This window comes from Lissotriton vulgaris, chromosome 1_2, assembly GCF_964263255.1.
Source record: "Lissotriton vulgaris chromosome 1_2, aLisVul1.2, whole genome shotgun sequence".
In the NCBI taxonomy this organism is placed as follows: Eukaryota; Metazoa; Chordata; class Amphibia; order Caudata; family Salamandridae; genus Lissotriton; species Lissotriton vulgaris.
In genome coordinates this window covers 46,476,376-46,501,737 of record NC_141686.1, presented here as the reverse complement: position 1 = coordinate 46,501,737, position 25,362 = coordinate 46,476,376, and the positions used below count along the sequence as shown (strand labels likewise).

Genomic DNA, 25,362 nt, shown 5'->3' with positions numbered 1-25,362 from the left:
CCATCATCAGGACAGACAATTTCTTTGCTGAAAACACTCCCTGAAATGTATATGCGTGGTGCGGAATGGCCTTGGATAGTGGGTTGGTAACAAGCACAAAACCACAGTGCAATGATCTGGGGTTTTAGAAGAGAAATAACCTCATAAATTGATAGATAATAGTAAGGCACGGTCTCGAGATGGAATCTATGGTTGAAACAAATCGGGCCACTTAAGTTGGCGGAATCTCAAAGAACACTTGTGAAAGGCGACGTGATGCACTCGTTATAAAGGCGATCACGGGAATGGCGTCATAAGTCCGTCCAAAGGGTCGTTCTAAAACCCCAGTTCATTGCACTTAGTTCCCAGAGGAAATTTGTGGGCAGCACTTAGTAAAATGGGGATCTCGGAAAAACTCCTGCAAATCGTCATTAGATTGCATACGAATAACTATGCGATGGACGACTGAGGGGGGGGCTTACCGATCGGATCAAGATAAACAGAGGAGTGTGGCAAGGGTGTGTCCTTGTTCCTACTCTCTTTACCCTTTACATTAATGATCTGATTGAACCACTCTTGAATTGTAGGGGTGATCCACCCAGGCTTGCTGGGCCAGCAGTGCCTGCACCTTTATTTGCAGATGATAACCTGCTCATCTCCCAACCCCGCTTGGGCCACAAAATGTTGTAGATCAGTTCAGTAAGGGATGCAAAGAATCTGGATTAGAAATAAATTCTCTAAAAACAAAATGTATGGTTTTTAATCATCCCAAGCAGTCTAATTGTGCTATTAAGCTTGGTTCAACAGTATTAGAGGAGGTAAATCAATTTGATTACCTAGGGGAATGACTGACTAGCTCACAATCATGGTCCACACAAATAATTAAAAGTCAGCTTTCGCTACAACATGTAGGGACAACATTAGTTAAAAAAATCAAGGAAGTCAACCTATAGACCGCTGACGCCAGTAATCAAAGTCTATCAGGCACATGGTCTAGGAGCCTCACTTTATGGGGCTATACTAATGTAACTCATTGAAAAAAACGAAAATATATTTGTGAGATCAGTCTTGGAGCTCCCTCGAAACACCCCACTAATACCAATGCGATTGGACATAGGAAAGGGTTTGACGCCGCGGCCAGGGCGACTGACGCTGGAATCTGGGGCTCACAGTTCGATCCCCGGCGGCAGGTCAGCCTAGCACCTTGTGACTCTGGGCAATAGCTTGCTTAATCTTCCCGACGGCCCCAGCGCCAGGATGCCTTCGGTTACCTGTTCGCACTTTACAATGACTTGATTTACATTTATCTACATGGGCCGGAAGAATGTTGGTCATGTAATTGCCCTTAGGCCTCTTATATTTTGGATTTGCTTTTAGTCGAATGACTCACCACTCCCCATGAAGGAATCACTTTTAGATGTACTATCATATACCAGTGGTCGAGTGCAGTGGCTTAACCACGTAAAGGGATGGTTGGTCAAATTGGGCCTGAGTGACTTGTGGCCAAACCCTGATCGAATCCAGAAAAAATCTTTAAATCACCTCAAAAAAAGCTATTGGAGTTATATGGATGACAATTGGTTATGTAATAGAACAGTAGGGACATTGACAGACAGTTTTTTCAAGTTTTAAGGACAATATGCAACAGGAAAACTTTAATTTTTTATTTTTTTTTAATCGCATTGAACTACCACTTGTGAGACCCTTACACCTCAAATTTAGTATAGCATCCTGTCAATCAATAGTCTCTGTAGTAAATGGAATGGTTCTAATGTTTCGCACAATTGTCCTGCATGGGAGGGTGTACCTGAGGAAGAAGCATACTTCATATTCTGTTGCCCTAGGTAGAGGCAAATTAGGAAAACATGGCTGGTTCCAATATGTCGGATCCTGGCCGCCAATCGATTAATGGAGATCACCAGGATTTAAAAAATTGATTGAAAAGAATTGTTAATATTTGGATTGTCAAGGTATTTGTTATATGCATGGAGATGAAGAAATAGGACATTGCTAAACCTGAACCGATCTAAAAACTTGTAAAGCACTTTATCCATTTGCTACTAGTAAAATATATATTAATCTATTGATTAGAAATACCAATGAGTTTTAAAGTCATAAGTTAAAATCACAAGATCAAAATATATTATATATGAATTGGATACAGCAAATCGGGAGTGCAACTTTATTGCATGAGATAATTTTACTCATTAGTAGGTTTTAAATAGTATTATCTTTTCTTCTAAAACATTTATTTTAACTATACTGGAATTGACAAAAAGTTTGATTCTTTGTGAATTTGTATATTTTGCCTCTAACACAACTCTATTGACACACACTCAACACTTTACTAAACTCCCAATCGAAGTTTAAGAAGTACAACCAGCTAGTGACGTTTGGAAGTATTTTTGTAATTACAACAATTTGGAGACGATAATATAGACTATGATTATGCAATGTGTAAATACATGTATTTCATACCATTATTTTATTGTGAGGATGTGGAGTTGGGAGAATTCTTTTTAAACTTTTTTTAACTATTTATATATTATGCACTTTTATGTTTTTCTCTATGAAGTACCGAATAAAGATACTACTAATAATAGGTATGACAGTCTATGGATTTCACCAATGCCTCACTCTCGCCAAAGAAGGGACATGAGGTTTCAAGGACAGTGAGCCTTTTTGGATGCTTTTAAGTGAAGAAAGCCAAAATACCTCTATAACTATGTGTGTTTTACTTGTTTGTACAGTGCACGTTCACACTTCATTTTCATAGAGCTTATCACAATCCTCTAATTTCCACTCGTCTCCAGTTCTACATTCATTTAGAATGCATTCATATTTCTATCTTGTTTGAGTAGTTTCCATTTTATTCTTCATGCATTTATTAATCTATTCGTGTAGCCATTCAGCCACTGACTCTTCCATCCAGGCACTCCATTATCTGCACACTGCCTTTGCACCTATTCATGCACCATCTTATTAAACCACCATTCATTCATTCATGACGGACCCAATTGACGGACGCGCTCACCACCACTCAGGCTGACCCAGCAACCAACCTGCAACAGCCCATCCAGAATTTCACCGTCTGGATCGCAAACTGCACAGACTGAGTCACCTCCATTAAACCAGCCAAGACTGGCAGATCCACCAAACAAGCCATCTTTCACACACCACAACTCATGTAGGTGACTCTGCTAAATCGTTAGGTATAACTTTGGAAATATATCTAAATATGCAAGATGATATCAGAGCAACCATTAGGGGAGCCAATCTTCAGCTCAACAGCTTTGGGAACATCAAGCCTTTCCTACCAACTGAGGACATCCAGCCAGCTGTACAATCCCTAGATATCTCACTCTTGGAATATGGTTTGGTGACCCTTGCTGGGCTTCCTAAAACTAGTTTGGCTCTGCTAAGAGCCACCCTGAACGCTTCGGCCAGACTCATCACTGGCTCCAGAAAACATGCCCAGATCAGGCCTGACCTAATTCAACTAAACTGGCTGGCCATTGAAGCTAGGATTCAGTTCAAGATAGCTTGCCTGATGCACAAAGCTATTCATCACAACACCCCCATTTACCTAGCAAAAAAACTTGAGCTATCGGGCTCGAGTTGGAACTTAAGAAGCTATCACCAATAAGAAAATAACTTATAATCGTTCTTTCTCTAGTCTTGCTCCAAGAATATGGAATGCTCTCCCCCCCAGAGATCAGAACCAATCCATCTACTGAGTCTTTAAAAAAATGTCAAATTGCTCCTCCTGAATAATCTTCAACAGCATTAACTATCTACTTTTTTCTCCGGTCTGGATACTCTTTTTAACGTGCTGTTTCAATTGGATTTATGCTTCTTCTCACTTGTCCCTTTGAACTACTTTGATCTGCTGAAACCTTACAGGTCTCACTAGATTTGTGAACTCCCCATGCCTCCCTTAGACCATGTGTGTTCACCCTTTGACCTTTTGGTAGTTAACTCGTTTGATCTCTTTTGTTGTTGTACTTATACTTACACCGCTTTGAACAGTGCTCTGATACCCGTATGCGTCAGTTCATGCTTTATAAAACGTTACAAATAAATCCTCGTTAGACCAAGCCACCTTCAAGTCAGCCCTCAACAAATACCACCAACACCCCAAAGACGTGAAAAAAACGTACCTGGCAAACCTGCATCAAAGCAAGCTCAACCACATAAAGGACCTCTTCAGCATTGTCTGAGGGATTTCCTGCCTGATGGCTACAGAGAACACAAATTCCCCTTCACAGGAACTCTGCAACACTAGCAAACCACAATATGTCCACCACCATCTACAGGAACTTCAAACCCCATCCTACAGACCTGAACAGCCTCCACACGCCATCGGATGCCACCCCTAAGCATCCATTCACCGCATGGGAACAGATCACCACAGAATACCACAGCCATCATGAACTCCATCCACTCTGGAGCACCCACGGACCCCTGTCCCCCCACCTCTGACTTCAGAAGCAAGTTAATCAGTTGCCAACTTATCACTATCTTCAAATCCTCCATCACCACAGCCACCTTCCATGATGTATGGAAACATACATAAGTCAGACCCCTCCTCAAGAAACCCTCAGCTGACCCCCAGTGTACTCAAGTACAGCCCCATCTCTCTGCTCCCTTTCCCCGCTAAAGTCCTTGAAAAGGCCATCAACATCACCTCCCCTAACACCTGCTCCATCCCTCAATGTTGCTTCCATACCAACCACAGCACTGAAACCACTTTGATCGCCGCCAAGATCTACACCCTCCTCAACAGGGGAGAAATGGCAGCTTGATCCTCAAATTCACCACAACGTTCAACACACTCACCATATTGGGATTCAGGGAACGCCCTGAGTTGGATCAAATCCTTCCTCAAAGGAAGAACTCCAAGAATCCACCTAGCTTCATGCGCCTTGGAACCAGAAAGCACCATCTGCGGCGTCCCTCAAGGTGCATCCCTCAGCCTCACCCTCTTCAACACATACATGACACCTCTAGCTGACACAGTCTGAACCAATGACCTCAACATCATATTCTACGCCAACGACACCCATCTCATCCTCTTTCTTTGGAAACAACACCCCCTGGTAGAACACCACCTGGAGGCATGCCAAACTGGTAATCTCTCCCACATCAAAAGACCACACCTGCAACCTTGGCATCACACTGGACAGCGAACTCACCATGAAACCACATATCAATGCAGTCTCCTCTTCCTCCAAATGATCTTCAAATGACTCCTTATCGACAAGAGGAAGACCATCATTTAAGCCCTAGACACCAGCCAGCTGGACTATGGCAACACACTGTACGCAGGAACCACCACCCAACTCAAGAGGAGACCCCAGATGATACAGAACTTAGCGGCCAGATATCCTCAACCAGCCCAAACGGACCCACATCACCCCCTACCTCAGTAACCTCCACTGGCTCCACATTCAGCAAAAATGCCAATTTGAGATGTTGACACATCCACAAAGCCCTCCATGAGCAAGGACCAGTGTACATCAACGACTGCCTGAACTTCCATCAACATTCCAAAAACCTTCGCTCCACCTCCCTCGCACAGCCACTGCACATCCGCCAAAGCTACAGGGGAGGACGTTCTTCCTCTAACCATGCTAAGTTCTGGAACGGACCTCCGGACATCATCCTCTATGGTGGAATTAAGGAAAAGAGTCAAGACCTCTCTTTTCAACTGATCCCCAGCAACCTTGGGCCTGGATACCCTTGCAGACGATTAGCTGCGCTCTACAAATACGTATTGACTGAATCTTTCATTCATGCACTCGCTCAGTAATCCACCCATTCACTGACAAACTCTTCAGCCTATACACTTGCTCATTGACTGTCCCAAACCCATAAATGCCCACTTCTGACTCTGCGCCCCTACCTGCAGCAGATACACACACACACTGCTGTAAGACTCTTAATTCATCATCGCCATACATCCACACTCTTTCACCCATCTAAATATCCATGCATGTATGCACTACCCCACCGTGCCCCTTCTCCCACTTAAACTTGCACGAAACTTCACTTGCCCCAACACATCTATGCATTTACTTACCCATCCATCCGTCCATTCACTCAATCACCTCCATTGATAGTCACAATCATTCTTTCCTCCATCTATCCGTTCATACACACTTTCAATCATTCTCACATGCATCAACACAAGCATTCACACTTGCAATCAATAAATGGTGAATCACTAACTTGTAGGCCAGACCTAGTGGCTTTACTGTTTTATATTCCTGCCAAACTTAGACAAGTTATGTTTTTTTAAATTTAAATCAAAGTTGTATCGTTGTTTCACCAATTGTGCTTTATCACAGCAATATGTTTTTATCCAGGCTCAATCTTGTATCGATTCAGGAAGCAGTTCAATACCTTGTGGTTTACTTCATCCACATTTCCTGCTGATTGCCCTTCTAAAGACACTGTATTCACTAAAATTACTATCACATTACAGAATTAATTTACAAATCTTAAATAGCACACCAAATGTGACAGAGTGGCATTAAAGTTTCTATTCAAGCGGACTTCATCTCACATACTTTCTGCAAAACTGTACCTTATAGGTCTGGATAAAAAGGCAATACAGGCATTGGAGCAATGCTCTATTAACGCTTTGATTCAATACCTTTGCAGTTACTTACTATGATGTTAACTTACTCATTTACACAGTGGCCTGCTGTCAATATCCATCTTGGACCAACGATTGTACCACCACACAGGTGTGGAGCTGCCACACGAATGGACACTTGCCAGGGCCAACTATTGGGCCTGGCTTCTTCTCCACCCACAATGCGAGTTGATTGCCACCGAGAGGCGAATGGTGAAAATCCACATACATCTAAACAAAAAAAGTCCAGTTACTAGTAATAAGCATCTTAATTATTTTCATATTAATAAGATCAAATAACCTCAAGCTTGCTTTGTGATTTTCCCCCTTCCACTGTTCCACAAGCATTACCCCATTTACCTTCTTCAATTTGGATGTCTAAAACGTTCAACCAAAGGCATACGATTTGTAATCCGAATGCCCCTCACAATATCACAACTTAATCAATGGTCAGTAACACAATATATCTAATATGGTCGTAGCTTTGGATCGGAGTTACAGGACAATTTTCTTGATTTCCATGGACAATACATTTTAAATCACAGGACAAAAAAAAAAAAAAGTTGAGCGGAATAGTGCGATGATGTTGCAATTAAACTTACCACTTTACTAGGAATCATCTGCACTTTAAACCAATGTGATGGTTTTCATCTATTAACCACATGCGTGCGGGGGTTATTTTTGCGCTGTGTGGCTTTTTTCGAAAAACCGCGTTACATGACGAGCTCAGCTCGTCATCCACACACGACCACCGTGGCTGATGACGAGCTGAGCTCGTCATCAGCATCGAAGGGGTTAACATCCTCTGGACAGACACAGACAGCCGAGGGGTTCAGTATGTATCATCCGGTCTGTTACAAAAAGTTTCAGCTGCCTGCTGACCAGACCTTTACTTCAAATAGAGGGTACCTTTGCATTGGATGGCTTTGCTGTCTAGCTCAGCTATGTCCTCTTGATTACATGTCTTTCTTACAGATTCAGCTGTTTGTCCTGCCCAGGAACATTGGGTGACCCGTTGTCGACGTTACTTGCACCCATGAACTACTATTTCCTTATAGTTAAATACTCCTGTGAGAGGTTGGCCTGGTATATGATGTCCACTAATGTAAGTGGGCACCTTGCACCAGTCCAGATAACCCTTGTGGTGACTTAGGATGTTTCAGACACCCTCAGAAAGCTATCCATGTGGTAGCTGTGGAGAGCAGCCTTCAGGCTTAGTCTTGGAGGGTAAAGCAGCTTGTTTTACCAGAATGCAATCTTTTAGTATATATTGAATGAAAAGGGACCACACAAAGTAGTTATACAAATATGTATTTATTATACTACACTCTCTAGTATGTTACAGTATCTCCTACAAGGAGATAGACAAAGCACGCAATACTTTAGCAAAGAATCACAGTAAATAATATCACTAATACACAGCGGGCCCCAGCAGGGGACCAAACCATATACTAAGAAAGTGGTGTAATAATCACAACTCGAGTCAGGACAATGTTGAGGATGTAGAATTGCTGTGGACCCACAGAACCACCCAAGGTAAGTAGATAGGGACCCCACGGAGAGCGTGTGCAGTGTGTGAACACTACTGCGTGCTCCGTACAAATCTTTGTGCAAGCCGTCATTGGAATTTTAAAGTTTAGGGACTAAACCTTCCCAGTGGACCCTGAAAAAACCCTGAAGACAGAAGGTTGGAGAGCCACCCCTCCCGAGGATACTGTGGTACCCAAGATACCTATCCCAGGGGAGCCAGCTGCGTAAGTGTGAAGGGGTGTCGGGAACCTGCAAACCCAATGAAGTACTTCAGGAAAGGGCTGCTGCTTGAAGAGGAGAATGTGTATGGAGGAATCCAAATGTGGATTCTTGATGAGGAGTACCTGAAAGCAGAGGGCATAGAGTATATGTCACTCAGGGGTGACCAAGAGACTTGGAAGACTGATGTTGGATGCTTCAGGAAGGATGATAGTGACCTTGACTCTGCAGTTGCGAGAACCAGGAGACACTGAGGACAACCAGGACCTGTATACGAGTTGTCCCATGAAAGATGTCGACTGTTGAGGGGTCAGTATCCAGCGGGAGCACCAACAAGCCTTGGCAAATGCAACCTACTCAAGAAGTCAAGAGGGTGCACTGTTGGGACCAGCAAAATCCAGGAGACTCACCACAAGCAGGAGAGTCAGGGCAGGACCCAAGCAATCAGAAGAGCTCAAAAGAAACAAGTGTGACACTCAAGTGGACCCACAAGCCGGAGGCACTGGAGTCGCGAGAGGACCTCAAGCAGCTTACCAAAAGATGTAGGCCACGATGCGGTGTGGCTGAAGATTCTGGTCACTCTAAGTGCTCGAGGTTGGGGCTACTTGGAGCCTGAAGCTCATCTTGCAAAGATGTCAACAAGCTGATGCAACTGCAAAGGGACGCAGTACCCTGGGGTTCAGTTATTGCAACCCCCACAGGGACTACTGGCCTCAAACTTGTTGAGAAGATAGAGCAGATCGCAGGAACAGAGAAAAACCACCACCTGTGTTAGAGAGCTAAAAAGTCTTTAGGAGCTTGGGATCTGCAGACTAGCCGTCTTTGTTGAAGTGCCTGCGAATGCATAGGAGTAACTCCTTCACTCCAAGGGAGATTACTTCGGTTGTCCTTGATGCTTCACAGGACTTGGTAGGTTCCTGTATGATACACAGGAACAGACAATGCAGCAGACTGGAAGAGAGATGAAGTTAAGCCCAAAAAAAGTCCAGAGTGCCCAGACGGTAGAAGTGCAGTGGTATCAGTTCTGAATCTTATCTACCACGAATCTGGGACCTACACCCAGGTAAGCCTTTAACTACTGTACGGAAAGGGTTGAGAATATTCAGGGGACCCTACTAGGTGAGGGTCTGGACAGGGGGAAGGTTACTCCCATGTGCTTTGTCCAGTTTCACGCCAGAGCTGGACCCAATGGCTCCTAGGACTGGTTTGAACTGAACTATGCACAGGGACACCAAATGTGCCCCATATGCAGACTTTCAGGCACTGTAAGCGCACCCATCCAGCCCTTATACAGTAAATCCTGCCTGGGAGGTGGTCACACCTCTGTGACAGGGTGTCTATTGTTCTGCCTTCCCCTGCTCTAGCTTGGCTCATCAGCAGGAGGGCAGAAATGTGTCTCTGGTCGGCAGCAACCATTTGGTGCTGTCCGCGCCGAGAAGGCTGGTAATGGGAACAGGCTTCACTGACAAACCGAGAGAATGGACTTGGTAGGATGCAGGGGTGTCCTTCTCGTGCAGGGGCACCCTCTCACTTAGAAACACGCACCCTGCCCCCAGGATTGTAAAGGCCTGCTATAGGCGTTGCTTATAGGTTTTAAGTGCAGTGACTCTTAGATATTGTAAACCTATATCTTTAGTAAGTGGTGCATGCCCCAACTTACACAGGCTGCAATGGCAGGCCTGTAATTCCATTTTGAATGATCTCTCATGGGTAGCATAATGCATGCTTCAGCCCATCGGAGACCTCTGGGGTACCCACGCCCTGGGTACATGGGTACCATATACTAGGGACTGACAAGGGTGCCCCAGTATCCAATATGGTATGTACCTAGGTACTGAACACAAAAGTTTAGGAAGAAAGCAGATACACTGGGGTCCTGATTAGCAGGATCCTAGTCACACTAGTCAAACACAGCATCACATCAAGCAAAAAGTGTGAGTAACCATAAGAAGCAGATCCTACTTCCCTACAACTCCATGGAAGTGCATTTGTTTTCTTTCTACCTTTGCGCTGCTTTCCTTTCACTTTCCCCCCAGCACCTTCACTATCCATGTGTGTGTACGTGTATATATATATATATATTTCACACAAAAAACAAAAGGTTACAGGGATATTCTAGTTCTGCTCAGATTTCACGCTCACAAAAACAGTGAAATTCATCAGTTATAGTTACCGGAGTAAACTCTAACTTCTGGCCTTGCAATGCACTGCTTATGAACTCTCATATCACATCACTCTTGACAGCCTTCGTTGTGCACAGAGCTGGCCTCAGGTCTCAGAGACACCATTCCCTGGGCCAAAATCCTAAGTTGAGGGGGCATAAAGCCCCTTTCCCAACCCTTAATTGGCCCCAGGGACCCCATCCCTAGTTGCCCAATATCTATCTATCAATCAATCAATCAATCCGGGGGTTTATATAGCGTGCTACTCACCCGTGAGGGTCTCAAGGTATGGGGGAGGAGGAGACTGCTCCGGATCAGTGGAAGAGCCGGGTCTTGAGATCTTTCCTGAGCGTGTGCGGGGTCAGGGAGCGTCTGATGTTCACCGGGAGCTTGTTCCAGGTCTTGGCTGCGATATATGAGAAAGCTCTTCCTCCGGTTTTATTTCTGCTGATGAGGGGCACCCCTGCCAGGGGGAGGTAGGCGGAGCGGAGGTTTCTCTTGGGTGCATGGTAGGAGACTCTTGTTGAGGTATTTGGGTCCGATTTTGAGGGCTTTGTAGGCATGGGTGGGGAGTTTGAAAGTGACTTCTACACAGGGAGACAGTGGAGGCTGCGTAGGTGTTGGGTCATGTGCGTGTGCCGTGGAGTTCCGAGGACGAGTCTGGCTGCGGCGCTCTGGATGGTTTGGAGTCCGTGTAGGAGAGTTTTGTTGATTCCGGCGTAGAGGGCGTTGCAGTAGTCAAGTCTGCTGGTTATGAGTGCGTGGGTGACGGTCCTTCTGCAGTCAGAGGGGATCCATTTGAAGGTCTTACGGAGGATGCGAAGGCAGTTGAAACTGGTGGAGGAGACGGTGTTGATCTGGCGCTTCATGGAGAGGGAGGAGTCGAGGATGATGCAGAAGTTCCGGGCGTGGAGGGTGGGCTTTCGAGGGCGGACAGCCACCAGGTGTTGTCCCAGGCGGTGAAGCAGGGTCCGAGTACAAGGACCTCAGTCCAGGCTGCCACATTCTTCAATCCATCCTGGAAGCAGAGTCTGGTGTCTTCGGAATTCTTCGAGAGGGAAAGGATGAGCAGAGTGTTGTCGGCGTAGGATATGATGCGGAGTCCATGTTGTTGGACTATGGCGGTGAGTGGGGCCATGTAGATGTTGAAGAGCGTAGGGCTGAGAGATGATCTGCGGGGGACTCCACAGATAACAGTGGGTTCGGAGTGAAAGGGAAGGAGTCCGATCCTCTGCGTTCAATTGGACAGGAAGGAATGGATCCAGTCGAGGGCGACTCCTTGTAACCCTGAGTCGGTTAGTCTGGCTGTGTGTGTGGGATGTGAAACGGTGTCAAAAGCCGTGGAGAGGTCTAGCAGGATGAGGGCCGCCGTGCGTCCCTGGTCCAGTAGCATGCGTATGTCATCAGTGGTGGCTAGGAGAGCAGTCTCGGTGCTGTGGTTGCTGCAGAATCCAGATTGGAAGGCATCTAGGATGGAGTTATCTTTGACGAAAGCGGTCAGGTGGGTTTTTACGACTCTCTCGGTGACTTTGGCAGCAAAGGGGAGGAGAGAGATGGGGAGGTCGTTTTTCAGGTCCGTGAAGTCCGCTGTAGGTTTCTTGAGGAGGGGTTTTACCTCTACCCGTTTCCAATCGTCTGGGCAGATGCCGGATGTGAGAGAGGTGTTGATGGTGCAACCAAGTTCGGGGGCAGTGGAGGCTCTGGAATATGGGCACAGGTCTGTAGGTGCTCCAGAGTGAGTTTTCTTCATGGTCGTTGTGATGAGTTTGATGGAAGCGGGATCCCAAGACCTGATGGTCAGCTTGTTTGCAGTGATGGATAGGGGGGTGGTGTCTGGGGCTGGTTCGCTGAAGTTGTTGTAGAAGTCTTTGATCTTATGATGGAAGTAGGAGCGGAGCTTGTCGCAGAGTTCCTGGGAAGGTGTGGTGTACGTGGCTTTGCAGGCGGGTCTTGCGAACTGCTGCATGATGTTGAATAGATCTTTGGTGTCAGTTCCGTTTGGTGTTTCTTATGTGCTGGTAGTATTCTTTCAGGGTGTTCTTGTGGTTGGTCCGCGCTTCCAAGGTTTTCTGTTTTCACCAGGTTTTTCCTAGGCGTCTGCAGGCATGTCTGGCTTCTTGGGGTTCTGTGGTGAACCAGGCAGCCTTCAGAGGGCGCTGTTTGTCGGGGAGGTGAAGCGTGCAAGCCTGTCCACACAGCAGGAGATCCAGTTGTTAAATTCCCTGGCTGCGGTGTTGCCGTCGGTCGTGGTGATGGGGGTGTTTTGGCAATGGTGGTGTTGAGGAGTTCCTCTGTGACCTTGCTCCAATTCAGTCATAGCAGGCATGGGACGGGCTTGTGTGTGGTGGTGGTGTTGAAGGTGAAATGGACGCAGTGGGGGTCCATCCAGGGGGGCTGGGTGGTGTGACTGAAGCGGATGTTGGTTCCTCCTGCGAAGATGGGGTCGAGGGTGTGACCTGCTCTGTGGGTGGGTGTGTTGACGAGCTGCTTCAGTAGTAGGTTGAAGAGGTTGGCGATGACCGTGATGGAGTCGGGGTCGTTGCTGTTGTAGAGGTGGAAGTTCAGGTCCCCAAGTAAGATGTAGTCAGTGGAGGTAATGGCATGGGGTGCATCGAGTTCCGTGATGGTCGTTGCGGGGTACTGGCGGTCTGTAGATGAGGGTGCCATGTAGCGTGGTCCTGGAGCTGGTCTGGACCTGGAAGTGGAGGTGTTCAGCATTGGACTGGTGGTCACTCGAGCTGGAGAGTCGGATGGCAGTCTTGTGAACGATGGCGGGTCCCCCTCCTGGACGGTGCAGGAGGTCCTTTCTCTGGAACTTGTAGCCATCGGGGATGGTGGTGGCAATGTTGGGGCCGGAGGTGGAGTTGGTCCAGGTCTCTGTGTAGGTGATGTCGTTGAAATCAGGGAACTGATTGACACCCTCTCACATGACATGTCGGTGCAGGGAGCGCACGATGAGGAGGATGCAAGTCAGGCCCTCTGTAGTGCGTGCATTGGGCGGCAGTCGGCAGTCGGCAGTCGTGGGAGCTCTGTTGATGGTGAAGGATCTGCGGCAGGGTTTGTAAGAGACCTGCCTGTGGGGGGTGTTATGCGAGGATACTGAGCAGTCAATGTGTCTTCCGGGGTTGAGTGTGGTTGAGTTGTAGCGGAGGGTTCTAGGAGAACCAGGGTTCCTGGCGCTGGTCGTGGACGGGCGCAGACGAGCTTACCTTCGGCGCGTTGAGCGGCGTGCCCTCTACGTGCATCCAGTTGCCATATGTAGGTGAGGGGATCAGGAGTAGCGGATGGGGCGCTTACCAACCCACAGGATATGTTTCACTGCTGAGATCTTATGACTTTGTTAAAGCTTGTTTTTGTTGTGTGTCTTACAGTGTCAAGAGTTTATAAGCATTACATCTCAGACAATTTCATATTGCCATCCGACAGTAATGTACAACATTCAAGGTACAAGTCTGAATCTTCCAAGGTCAATATAAGGAAATCAAGTAAACTGGATAAGAACACCTTTTTACAGTGCTGCAAAATGTCAATGCAAGTAAAGTTTTCAAGCATGTCAGCACTTTATATCACAAATTCATATTTATGTATGGCAATTTAAGGAGATGTGAATCAAGATAAAATATAAAGGTATTGGGCCAGCATGAGAAACATGCAGCTTACAGACATTGGATGTCATTATCAAACATTAACCATCACAGAAAATGTTATTTTGGTGGATGCTAGGTTGGCCAAGGTAAAAGTGCAGAAGTCTCGTCATGTAAGAGAGGGAAGCTCTCTGGGCAGTGGATAGTTTAAGGTAAAAGAGGTCCCATCCACTCAAGAAGGCATCTACAAGCGACCCCTCAGGTCCGGTCATAATTCGGTGGCCAGGCAAAAGAATGATCTACTTTGCCTTCATTCCCATCTGTGTGTAGGTTCATTTCAGTAATCCCTCTCCACATAGGCCATTAGCACCACTGCAAATAAATGCTATTTATAAAGAATGAGAGTATTTGCTAGGTAGTAGCCACCCAGATAATTTTCGTTTCTCAGTGCCAGGTGAGGGACCACCTCACAGGTTTGCACAAGTATATAAATAAATAGGTCAAGCATGCTACTATTTTGTAACATTTTAGAAATCCCATGTAAAAGAAATCAAGCAATTTATTGCCCCAACAGGATAAATGTAAATTAGCATTTATTGCACCATCATCCATTGAATTAAAGACCCAAAGTAGCTCTTTAGGGCCACACAAAGCCATATTACAAATTGGGAGCAGTTTCAAATTGGTGCGCCGGACACTAACCGGTACAGTGGCCCTGTTACTGGCAATATGGTTCCCGCAGAGCACAAGCAAACATCTTGCGGAACACATTTCTTCTTTATTAATCGACTACTTGAAAGTACTGATGATTGGTGACTTCAACTACTGGGCAAATAAAGTAATGGATGGGCAGTCATCTACAGATCTAACTGGCTTGCTCAGTAGCTTGAATTTTGAACATATGTTCTCACCCACCCATACCAAAAGCCATACAGTAGATCAGGTTTGGGTTTGGTCCTCTAATTTAACTGTATCTAACCTCACGGTCATCCACTGCCTTATGACCGGACCGTTACCCAATTACATTTTCACTTATCGGCCTGGCCCTTTCAAAACCCCCTCCAAGTACAGGAATTTGATCAAGAAACTGGGACCAAGTTGATATTAACTCCTTCTGCAAATCTTTGGCAACCATTCTACATAATACAAATGTCAGATTAGACCAATATGAAGAAGGACATACAAACTAGTTAACAGAAGCAGCGATACACATTTCCCCCTTGGAAATCCAGATTGGCCAGGGTTCATGATGTATCAAAATGTTTTTCGGAAGACTTAAAATTAGCCAAACTAACACGATTGTGCCAAGCATATGGTGAAATAATTTACCTGACAAAAGGGAAATTTACTAATTACATCCCAAAGAATTAAAAAAACGAATTATACAAATAAAATCCGCCTTCTTTTCAGATAAAATCAAACTCTGCAAACAAGTCAAAGGAAATGTTCAGAATTGTGTCCGAATGATCAAATCGAGACAGTGATCATACTGATCATGTCCTATCCAGACTATGCATCACCCTCAATTCCTTCTTTATCGACAAGATTATGATTAAAGATAGTATCCTCCGAATTCTTTCCACTTTGTATCCACCATTGAAGACAGAAACCAGATTATAATGCCTGAGAGTCACGCTATCAGCAAGATGTGCCTCATTGACCCGCTGACTAAAGTGAAGTCAGACTCCCTAATGATACCTGCTTTCTGAAGGTCTAAAAATATGTTTTCGTACTTCACTGACCCAGCTACATCCCTCCTTAACTTTGAGGCAAGGTATTGTCCCCAGCTCTTTTAAGGAGGTGATAGTGGTCCCACTTTTAAATAAAGCCGGTGAACAACTTCCTTTCACCCTATTTTTAGGTTGAGCATTTAAGACCTTGTATATATTGGCATATGTTGCCAGATGCTTATGCTCCTTCCTATATTGTCATCCCCAAGTTTACGGGCATGAACACTCCTTTGACCCACTCTGCGCCAATCAGTGCGGACCATCCTTGGTCGCCGACAGAGGCAGGTGAATGTCCCTGCCCTACCTCTAAGGTTAAAACCTAGGTGTGATCTTTGACAATCAGATCAATTTCTCTGCAGAGGTTAATCGTTTGACTTCCTCCTGCTTCCTCTTACTGAAGAGCTTACAGGAGATCTTCTGGAAGATCTTCCCTTTCATTCCGCAGGAGCTTCATAAAACTGTAGTAGTAGCTCTTTTTCTTTCAAAATTAGACTACTGCAACGCTCTTTTCATGGGCATTGACAAGTCTCGGAGTATAAAATTACAATCACTGCACCATGCTACAGCATGATTGTTACTAAATATTCCCAAAGGTCATTCCACCTCGGCAGGAATAAGGGCACTTCACTGGATCCCGGTCCAGCAACCAGTCGAATTTAAGGCCCTCTGTCTGGGGCACAAGACACTCTATGGAGGTGGTGCGGTGGAGATCCAGAAAATGTTCTCATGGTATACTCCCACCAGAACTCTGAAATCTACTAACACAGGTCTTATCCATACCCCTAAAATTCGTAGATCGGGGTCGGGGGTGGGGGGGTAGAGTATATTACACTGTGCAGCCAAGTTTTGGATCCAATTGGCTTATACCATGAGACTTCAGCGTTTTCCTAAAAATCTGCTGGCTAGGTTGAAGTCCTGGCTGTTTCCCTCAAATTAAACTAACAGCTCTTATGGCCTAGTATCCCTACTAGCACACCTAGCGCCAAGACCCCATGGCATTCGAGCACTTTAAAAAATTACTATCCTCCACCTAGACTTGCGCTCCTCAACATGTGGGAACAGACTGACCTAACAGACATAGAACAGCAATTTACAATACTGGGATACACTGGTTAAGCGGGAGATAGCGAGAAGGTGGGGGGTGGCGGACAAACCTTCACTCAGAGTATGGGTCAGAGAATACAACAAATGCATGATAGCAGAAAAAGAGGTGTTCAAAGTGAGAGGGTGTCCCAAGAAATGGGACAGAAAGTGGGGTAAGTGGAACGCCAACAGGGGTGACCTATGTATTTCCCCATCAGTAGAACTGGCACTGCAACGTACTGAAGAGACACTTGATTGTGCCCTAAATGTAGCTGCTGCCGTTCCCGGACAACGTATGAGTAAATGTGGCCTATGCAGAACCCTTGATTGTAAATGTATGTGACTTATTGTGAAACCAATAAAAACATGAACAAAGAATGACTATCCTATCCTATATAAGACCAATTTCCTCGACCCCATCAAGCAGGGTTCAGGCAGCCCATTCTACTGAAGCAGTCATCTCTTAGTTGTGGATGACATGAAGGAAGAAGCCAACAGGGATATTACACAGATGCTGGTTCTTCTTGATCTTTCATCGGCTTTCGACACAGTAAGCCATGAACTTCTGTTGGATTGCGTCAGAGCCGCAGGATTGCAGAGCACAGTGCTCAATTGGATTATCTCCTTTGTAAAGAACCGATTTCAATTAGTCCAGTTATATCCCCTTGAGTTCTTCCAAGGCCCGATTAACGTGTTGAGTACCCCAAGAGTCCTCTTTGTCCCCCCATCTTTTTCATTTGTACATATGCCCCTTAGTACACTCCTTGAAAAAAATGAAGGTCAGAATTTACTACTCCGCAGACAATATCCAATTGCTTTTTCCCATCTACAATTCCCCAGAATCCAAAGAAAAATTTCAAAACCCGATGTTAATCCGCAATTGGATGAACAGCAACAGACTAAAATTAAACTCTAAAATAAAACCCAAACAATAGTTGAGTAACAAAACTTTATGAACATATGGCTGCAAAAGAGGAGTATAACGATATGCAGCAAAAAGATACTTTTTAAATGTTTTTTCTAATGCAATTAGAGACCATAATACAATAGTATTTAGACAAATTATATATAGGGAATACTGTGTGTTTTTTTTTGTTTAGACAAACAGATCGAATCTGAAGTATACTCAAGAAATTACAATTTATCTTGTCAACAGATTACCTGGGTTGAATTGATTTTCGACAGACAAATATCGTGGAACACTATAAAACTTGCTATGGTATGTGTGCATATAATAATTTAATGTGCTCTTTTCTGTCTTGTGCCTAGTTACACATGGACCTTGATCCATTTTACGTTTAAGACTGTATAAACTGTAACAAATTATTCCTGTACTATGTTTAGAAATCCCCTGTGATGTGAATTTCTGTTTGTAAGACAAAAATTCCTTGAGCAAGTGTAAACTGGAAGTTTAAATTACAAGACAATGTTTTGCATTGTCTGTTTTTTAAGTGGTTTTAAATGTTTGTTAATATATTTGTAAAAATATTGTGTTTTATGTATTTCCCATAGCCCTGAAGAAGTCCGGTAATGGACTAAACGCGTAGGCTATATCATTGAAAACAAGAATTGAATAAAGATAAAGTTTTAAACTTCCGGAACTTGTGACTAACTTCTCTTTTGTAAATGAATATGACCATTCAAATTTGCAAATAGTACTGTATAAGGATTGTTATCTAAAAAAGTATATGTGAGTTTGACTTACTGGAAGGGTGCGGAGCCATCATTTTGTATTTTAATTTGAGGAGATAATGAGAATTTTCTCTAAATCTTCATTGGACATAGGGGATTGTGTTTCAGGCTACCAGCACCATCGTTCTGTATCCCAGAAAGTGTAGGAGACGTTAGATCGGTTCGGTAATCAGTGCTTTGATCCCCTTTTTTTTGTTGGTTAAAATCAAACTCTGACAAGACAGATTGTCTTAACTAGAAGCAAGCATGACTTGTGGAACTCCACATACTGACCAGCCACAATCAGCGACTCCACCCCACTCTAAGAGCTCAGTTAAAAGTCTTGGAGTTATCATTAGCAAGAACCCATATATGAGACCCCAATTAGGGGAGGGAACTTCGTCCTGTTTTGTGTAACTTCCCAGTCAGAAAGATAGCTAAATTCCTCACCTTCAAAGCTCTCATGAGGTCATTATGGCTTTAGCTATCTCGAAGACAGACTATGCAAACTCTTCATCTAGGTCTCCCAAAGGGCCTCAACATTAGACTACAACTAGCACAAAATAGTACAAAACCTGGAAGTCAGGTTAATATACTAACATCCCAGACACTGCCACATCACCCCGATGGGGAAACTATATTGGCTGCAGATAGAACAACCTTTTCAAGACTGGTTGCATTATTTTTAAATCCCTTTATGCAGCATGCCAGATTTTAGATAAGCCTGTATCCAAAAATATACACCTACTCTTAACTGGAGATCCATCCATTTGAATCTTCCTATTCCTTCATTCAAAAAGAGGATTTTTTGTCTCTCCAGATTTTTTGTACTTGCCCCCCACATTTGGAACTCCATCCCATTTGAAATTAGGACTACCTTGGTAAACCATACTTGGGCAACTTCTAAAAACATGGCTCCTTAGACAAGCATATGATTAAAACTATTAGCAGCATGTAATGTTTGTTACCCAAGCACCAGAAAATGGACCCGTGTATGTCTGCTTCATAAATGCTAGTAGCATAATATAACAAACTTGTGCATTAGTGAAATACAGATCATCACTCTGCAAGCGCATGTAGTGATCGTACCCACCGTCAGGGGGATGTCTGTCTGGGGGCAGAGGGAAGATCACCTTTGCACTCTTGAGCGAACTGCCCTCAGGGGGTGTGTGCCGACAGTACGCAACTGTTTTTTGCTGCACAATCAGTACACATCCCGGCATTCTCTTTTCCTCTGGAACCACATCCACAATACAGTACAGGTGCAGAGGCAAAGTGTTTCTTCAACTTGTATATGCTCACATCCCCCATGCAAGTAATGCATCACTCTTCAGATCACGCCAGAGCTATCTGGCATGATCTGTACTTTCAACATTAACATGGAACCTTTCACCACCCTACTCAAAAAAGCTAACATTCCCTTCCACCTATATGTTGATACTCAGATTTTCTTGGAAATCTCCTCTGTTAAAGACATTAAAAGACTCAGCGGCACACTGAGGGAAGTGCAACTCTAGCTGTCAAGTAACCAGTTAAAACTGAATCCTGACAAAACCGTATTACTTCTCATATTGAACAAAGAGGAGAACCCCCAAATGGTCGATTGGTTAAAAGCTATGGATGCGCTCAATGAGAACCTCACCCTGGCCGACTCGCTTAAATCACTAGGCATCACACTAGACCCGAAACTCGACATAACCAAACACATTAAATACTCAGCTAAGAGCGCCTTCCTCAACCTGAAGCTACTGAACAAAATAAAACCTTTCATCCCGCCCAAAAATCTCAAACAAGCCACCCAATGATTGCATTTTCATAGTCTAATCTTGACAGCACCAGTCCTCTCTGGAATAGCTAAATCACATCTTGCCACTCTTAAAACTCAACGTGAAACCACCAGAATGGTCACCGGAATCAGGAAATTTGATCACTTCTCACCTGCACTCTGAGAACTCAAGTGGCTCCCAGTAGAATTGCGGGCGAACTTCAGAACAGCCTGCCTCACACACAAAGCCCTACACACCAGCAAATCCGAATACCTTGCTGCCAAACTCAAGAAATCAGGTCAGAACAGGAACCTCAGAAGCTCTAACACCCTACTACTCATCCCGCTGAAATCACAAAAACAAAAAACCGCGGCCAGGTCCTTCGCCGGAAATGCGCCCAAAATCTGGAACTCTATTCTCCCTCACATCAGAACTATTCTCTCCTTTGCTAAATTCAAAAGTCAGCTTAAAATCATGTTCCTCGATCAATCCCTAGTGAACCGATAGGAGCAGTGGGAGCGCTGAAGTAGACTCCTCACTCTGCTCCGACGCTGCGTCATTGTCATTAGTATTTTTATTATGGGATTTTCCACATCATTGTATTATTTTTTGTCCTGCTCTGACGGATGTGCAGCGCTCCAATACCCTCTGGTCAGGTCAGCGCTATATAAAACTTCTCAAATAAAAAAATTAAAAAATGTGTAATAGAATGAGCAGCACAAGAATCTGCCGTCCCTTCTGTAATACTTCAGTTTCCTATGTCACAAACAATGGGTGCACATGCCCATTGAGCCCCCGGGGCCCTAAACATAAAATGCCACTCATCAGTTCCAAACAAAAAAATCCTGATGTCTAAGGAGGGCCAGTACGGGTTGAATTGTAAACAATTCAGTTTCTGCAAACTTGATTAGGACATTATTAAAAGATTTAACTTTTATTTTGCATGTTTACATAGGCTAGGTGGAATGAGTTGGTATACCACCTAGCCTAGAGGACAATTTAAGCTAGCAAAATTCCTAGACTACTTTCATGAAGCCTCATGGGACAGAATCACTTAGTGACCCAACTTTTAATATGTTTTGGAGAGTAGCATGATTACACAGGAATTATGTAAACGTGGATTAGGATATTTTTCTATCAGATAATCAAGTTTTGCACGTTCATGAAACCCAGAACATTAGGTTGTTTTTTATTAACACTGCCCTGCATTTGAAAAACCTGCAAATATTTGGTATTTCATGCTTGCAATTTATGTCACAGCTTCTTTAGTAAGAAATGTTGCTGTCGATTCCTGCTACATCAGATAGTATTTTAAACATTAACTTTCTCTTAGTGGTTCTGTGAAACTTTGTTACTTTTTGTGACAGCAGCATGGGTGTCATTTAGAAGTCGCCAGATGTTGTAACTTTTACCCCCTGGTCTGCTCCACGTAACTCCAGGAACTGCTCTTGCAATCCCTACCTTCAGAGTTGACAAAAGCAATTCCAAGAGCAAACGGTACCCCGTGCCCTCATGGACACAATTTACTTTCTGCAGCTCCCACTGGGACATCACACTTTCAGTTCTAGAAATTAAATACATTTTTCAAGGTAATGCACGTACTATAGAATACAGCATAAAATGAAACAAATAAAACCCGAAACACGTTGAAAAGTCATGTTTGAATTAACCCTTCAACACTGGTACTAACAAGAGTGAGTGCCTTTTTAATGATCACGAATTTATTAAGGAGTAATTTAAACCAATACCAGTTCCTATTCTATATATGAGTCAGATGACTAAAGGTGTAGATAATCAATATTTTTAAATGTTTGTTGCTTCTAATATAACAATATATATTTTCACTTAGAATACAATTGTAGTATCAAGAGCATGGCATTCAGGATCAAAGGGCATATGATATCCCTTCCTGTGAAGTTAGCGAGGTCAAAGCATGCGTCATGTCACTTCCACTGCTCCTGTTATTTGGGTGAATTGATATCAGTGGATAGTTTAATTTCCATTATCTTTGAAACAATTGGCTGATCAATCAATCAAGGTTTATATAGCAGTACTACTCAACCATGAGGGTCTCAAGGCACTGAGGGGATGGATGGGGGCTGCTGGTCCATCTGGGCACTTTTGTTCAGTAGAAGAGCACGGTCTTGGGATCCTTCCTGAATTGGGTCAGCAACGGGGCTTGCCTTAGGTGGAGAGGCAGGATGTTCCAGGCCTTGGCAGTGAGGTAGGAAAAGGATTTGCATCAGGTCCTGGTCTTGCAGATCCGTGGGACATTGGCCAGGGCCAGTTGGGCGGAGGTGTCTGGTGGGTATGAGGAATGAGAGGCGGAGTTTCAGATATGCTGGTCCTGCGTCGTGGAGGGCTCTGTAGGCGTGTGTGAGGAGCTTGAGTGTGACTTGTTGAATGGGAGCCAGTGGAGTTCACAGGTGTTCTGTGATGTGGCTGCAGTGGGAGATGTCGAGGACCAGTCTGGCTGCAGTGATTTGAAAGTGCTGTAGTTGTATGAGGAGTTTCTGGGTGACGCAGGTGTAGAATGTGTTACCGTGGTAGAATCTGCTGCTGATAAGCGAGTGGGTGACTGTCTTTCTGTATTCGGCAGGAATACCTCTGAAGGTCTTCCGAAGCATGTGAAGCGTGTGGAAGCATGAGGCGATGGGGTTGATCTGTAAGGTCATTGGGAGATAGTAGTCCAGTATGATGCAGACGTTTCGTGCGTGGTCCGTAGGTGTGGGGGTGTTCCTGATCGGCTTCAATCTTAACGTAAATTCCTCAGATCCAATAGTGTCCATCTATTCCAATGTCAAATTTGATTGACTCAGGGAGGGGCAAGGATCAGTTAAAGCATGCTTGTTTGAACAACCCATTATGTCCCTCAGTGGTCTCACCAGGAAATGACCATTTTTCATTGTTTTACTATCCTAGAGATTGAGGCTCATAACAGAAAATTCGAGGAGGACCAAACCTTTCACCCTAACATTTGATATATCTTTATGTCTGAATGATTTTCATTATTGTAATGTGTTGCTCATAATCCCACAAATAAAGTGTCAGCAGAGCCCCCAGACTCTTGTACTTCGGTTTCACCTCCAAATGGGGAGATTAGTGTAGTGAATGAAATGATGAATGGTCAGGTAGTTTCTTGAAGCTCTTTATTTCAAGTAAGATGAACAGGAGGAAACCCCACCAGGAACAGGATGGTCACTGCTCAGCCCTCTCTCTTCAACTGTCATTCCACATCCACACCAGGCACACTAACATTCTACTCACTCTGTCATCCAGCATTCAACATTCCACACAGACATCACATTCATACTGGCTGAGCAGCTAGCAAGGAGATAACACAAGGTACAACAATTAGCAAGAAGAGTTAGTGTGTGAATTTTATTAACAAGAGTCGTGTAATTAGATGATGCTGGCTCAAACAGGAAGGTAAGCAATCTATGGCCTTCACTTCAAATAAGTGCACTGGAGATATTAATTTCTAATTGAACTAACATCAATTTCTGCTTTTTGTTTTGGGCCTAGTTGCTTTCTTTGGTCGTATTCTGGCACTATCTCCGCTCCAAAGTTAATTAACAATAAATCCCTTATGAAAGTAAATGTTGCTGATTATTATCAACTTGAATTTATAATACAGTGCATTTAGAGACCTATTGCGGCCCACACTTGCTCCCTTAGCCTTGATGAGGCCATTAAATTGATTTATGCTGCGGTCACTTCACTCATTAGAGCTCAGTCATGAGGAGACCTGGATGAAAATGGTTAAAATGCAAAATGTGAAAAGAGAGCATTCTTGCAAAATATCATCAATATAAGTTTTTCCTGGCCCAAAACACTGGAATTGTTTACGGGCACTCGTTATGAAAATATTAAAGATTAATTTAAATTGATTTGAAGTCCCAAATGGGTAACCTCTTCTGATTAAACTAACTACAGATTCAATCATCGATCTTATTTTCTCAAGTAAGCCATTATCTGGATCACCAAGGTTCAATTGGACACCAACCAGTACCATTAAGAAACATCCAAATAACTGTGTCCACTATTTTAATAATTATATTTTCGATCAGGGTGTTATTACCCTATAATATAAGGGCTCCATTAATCGCCAATCTACAAAAGGGGGCTATTAGTCTTCCTAATAACAGATTGTTTCTCTTCTAGATACAGTAATATCTTGGCTAGATTATGGTTCCGAACTAAAAACAAAAATAGAAAAAAAAAAAAAAAAAAAAAAAAGAGTATAGGGTGGAATGCTTGAATTAATTGCAGGCACTACCAATTACTCTATGCCACACCCGAATCCGTCGTTATTTGACCCACCATGCCACCTTAGTATGGACCCAGCAAATTCAGATCAGTCTAGACCCTGTTCTAATATGAATATGCACACCTGAACTGCCAGGCCCTCCCTGAACCAGAACACAAGCAAACAAACTATTTTGCCCTGATTGGGGCTCTTGAACTGAGTGCGGCTTTGTCCCAAGTAACAGTGAGCACAGGACATACATCTGGCCATACCCATCACACTTGGGACGTCACACTTAAAGATAAAAAACAAAAAAATGACACATCTTCAGCAATGAGCCTAAAAATATATTTTGATAGATTACATCCAGGCAGGTTTACAGCACAGCTGTTCCACTTTGGGTCACTTAGCAGCTGCTGCTTTATCAACAATGGAAACTAAATTATTTGTGTATTGTGGATTATAGATCCTCATTCAAATGAGTTGATCCAGTGCAGATCGGACCAAATACATCTTTGAGATACTGACAAGGCTTCTGCAAAAAACATCCCACAGTGATGCCTGGGTCACATGGAAGTTATGACCCTTTCCTCAATAATTCTTACTGCACCTCGGCAGCTTCCCTCAAAAGCAGGGAGTTGATAATCCTCGAAAGGTCTTAAGTCCAATAGAGGCTGGGTGCAGCACTTCATGGTTTTAATGTAAATTTCTTGTCAATTTATCCTAAACAAATTATGGATTCTTCCGAC

At 44.0% G+C, this 25,362-nt stretch overlaps 1 protein-coding gene across 1 annotated transcript in view; it reads right to left on the bottom strand.

Moving 5' to 3' along the window:
• The window catches only part of OVCH1 (ovochymase 1), an 852,055-nt gene that overhangs the window by 443,604 nt on the left and 383,089 nt on the right, over positions 1-25,362 (bottom strand). Inside the window, exon 16 of the mRNA XM_086952799.1 lies at positions 6,670-6,850. Coding sequence (XP_086808925.1) covers positions 6,670-6,850 — 181 coding nt within the window. The remainder of the gene's footprint in view (positions 1-6,669; positions 6,851-25,362) is intronic.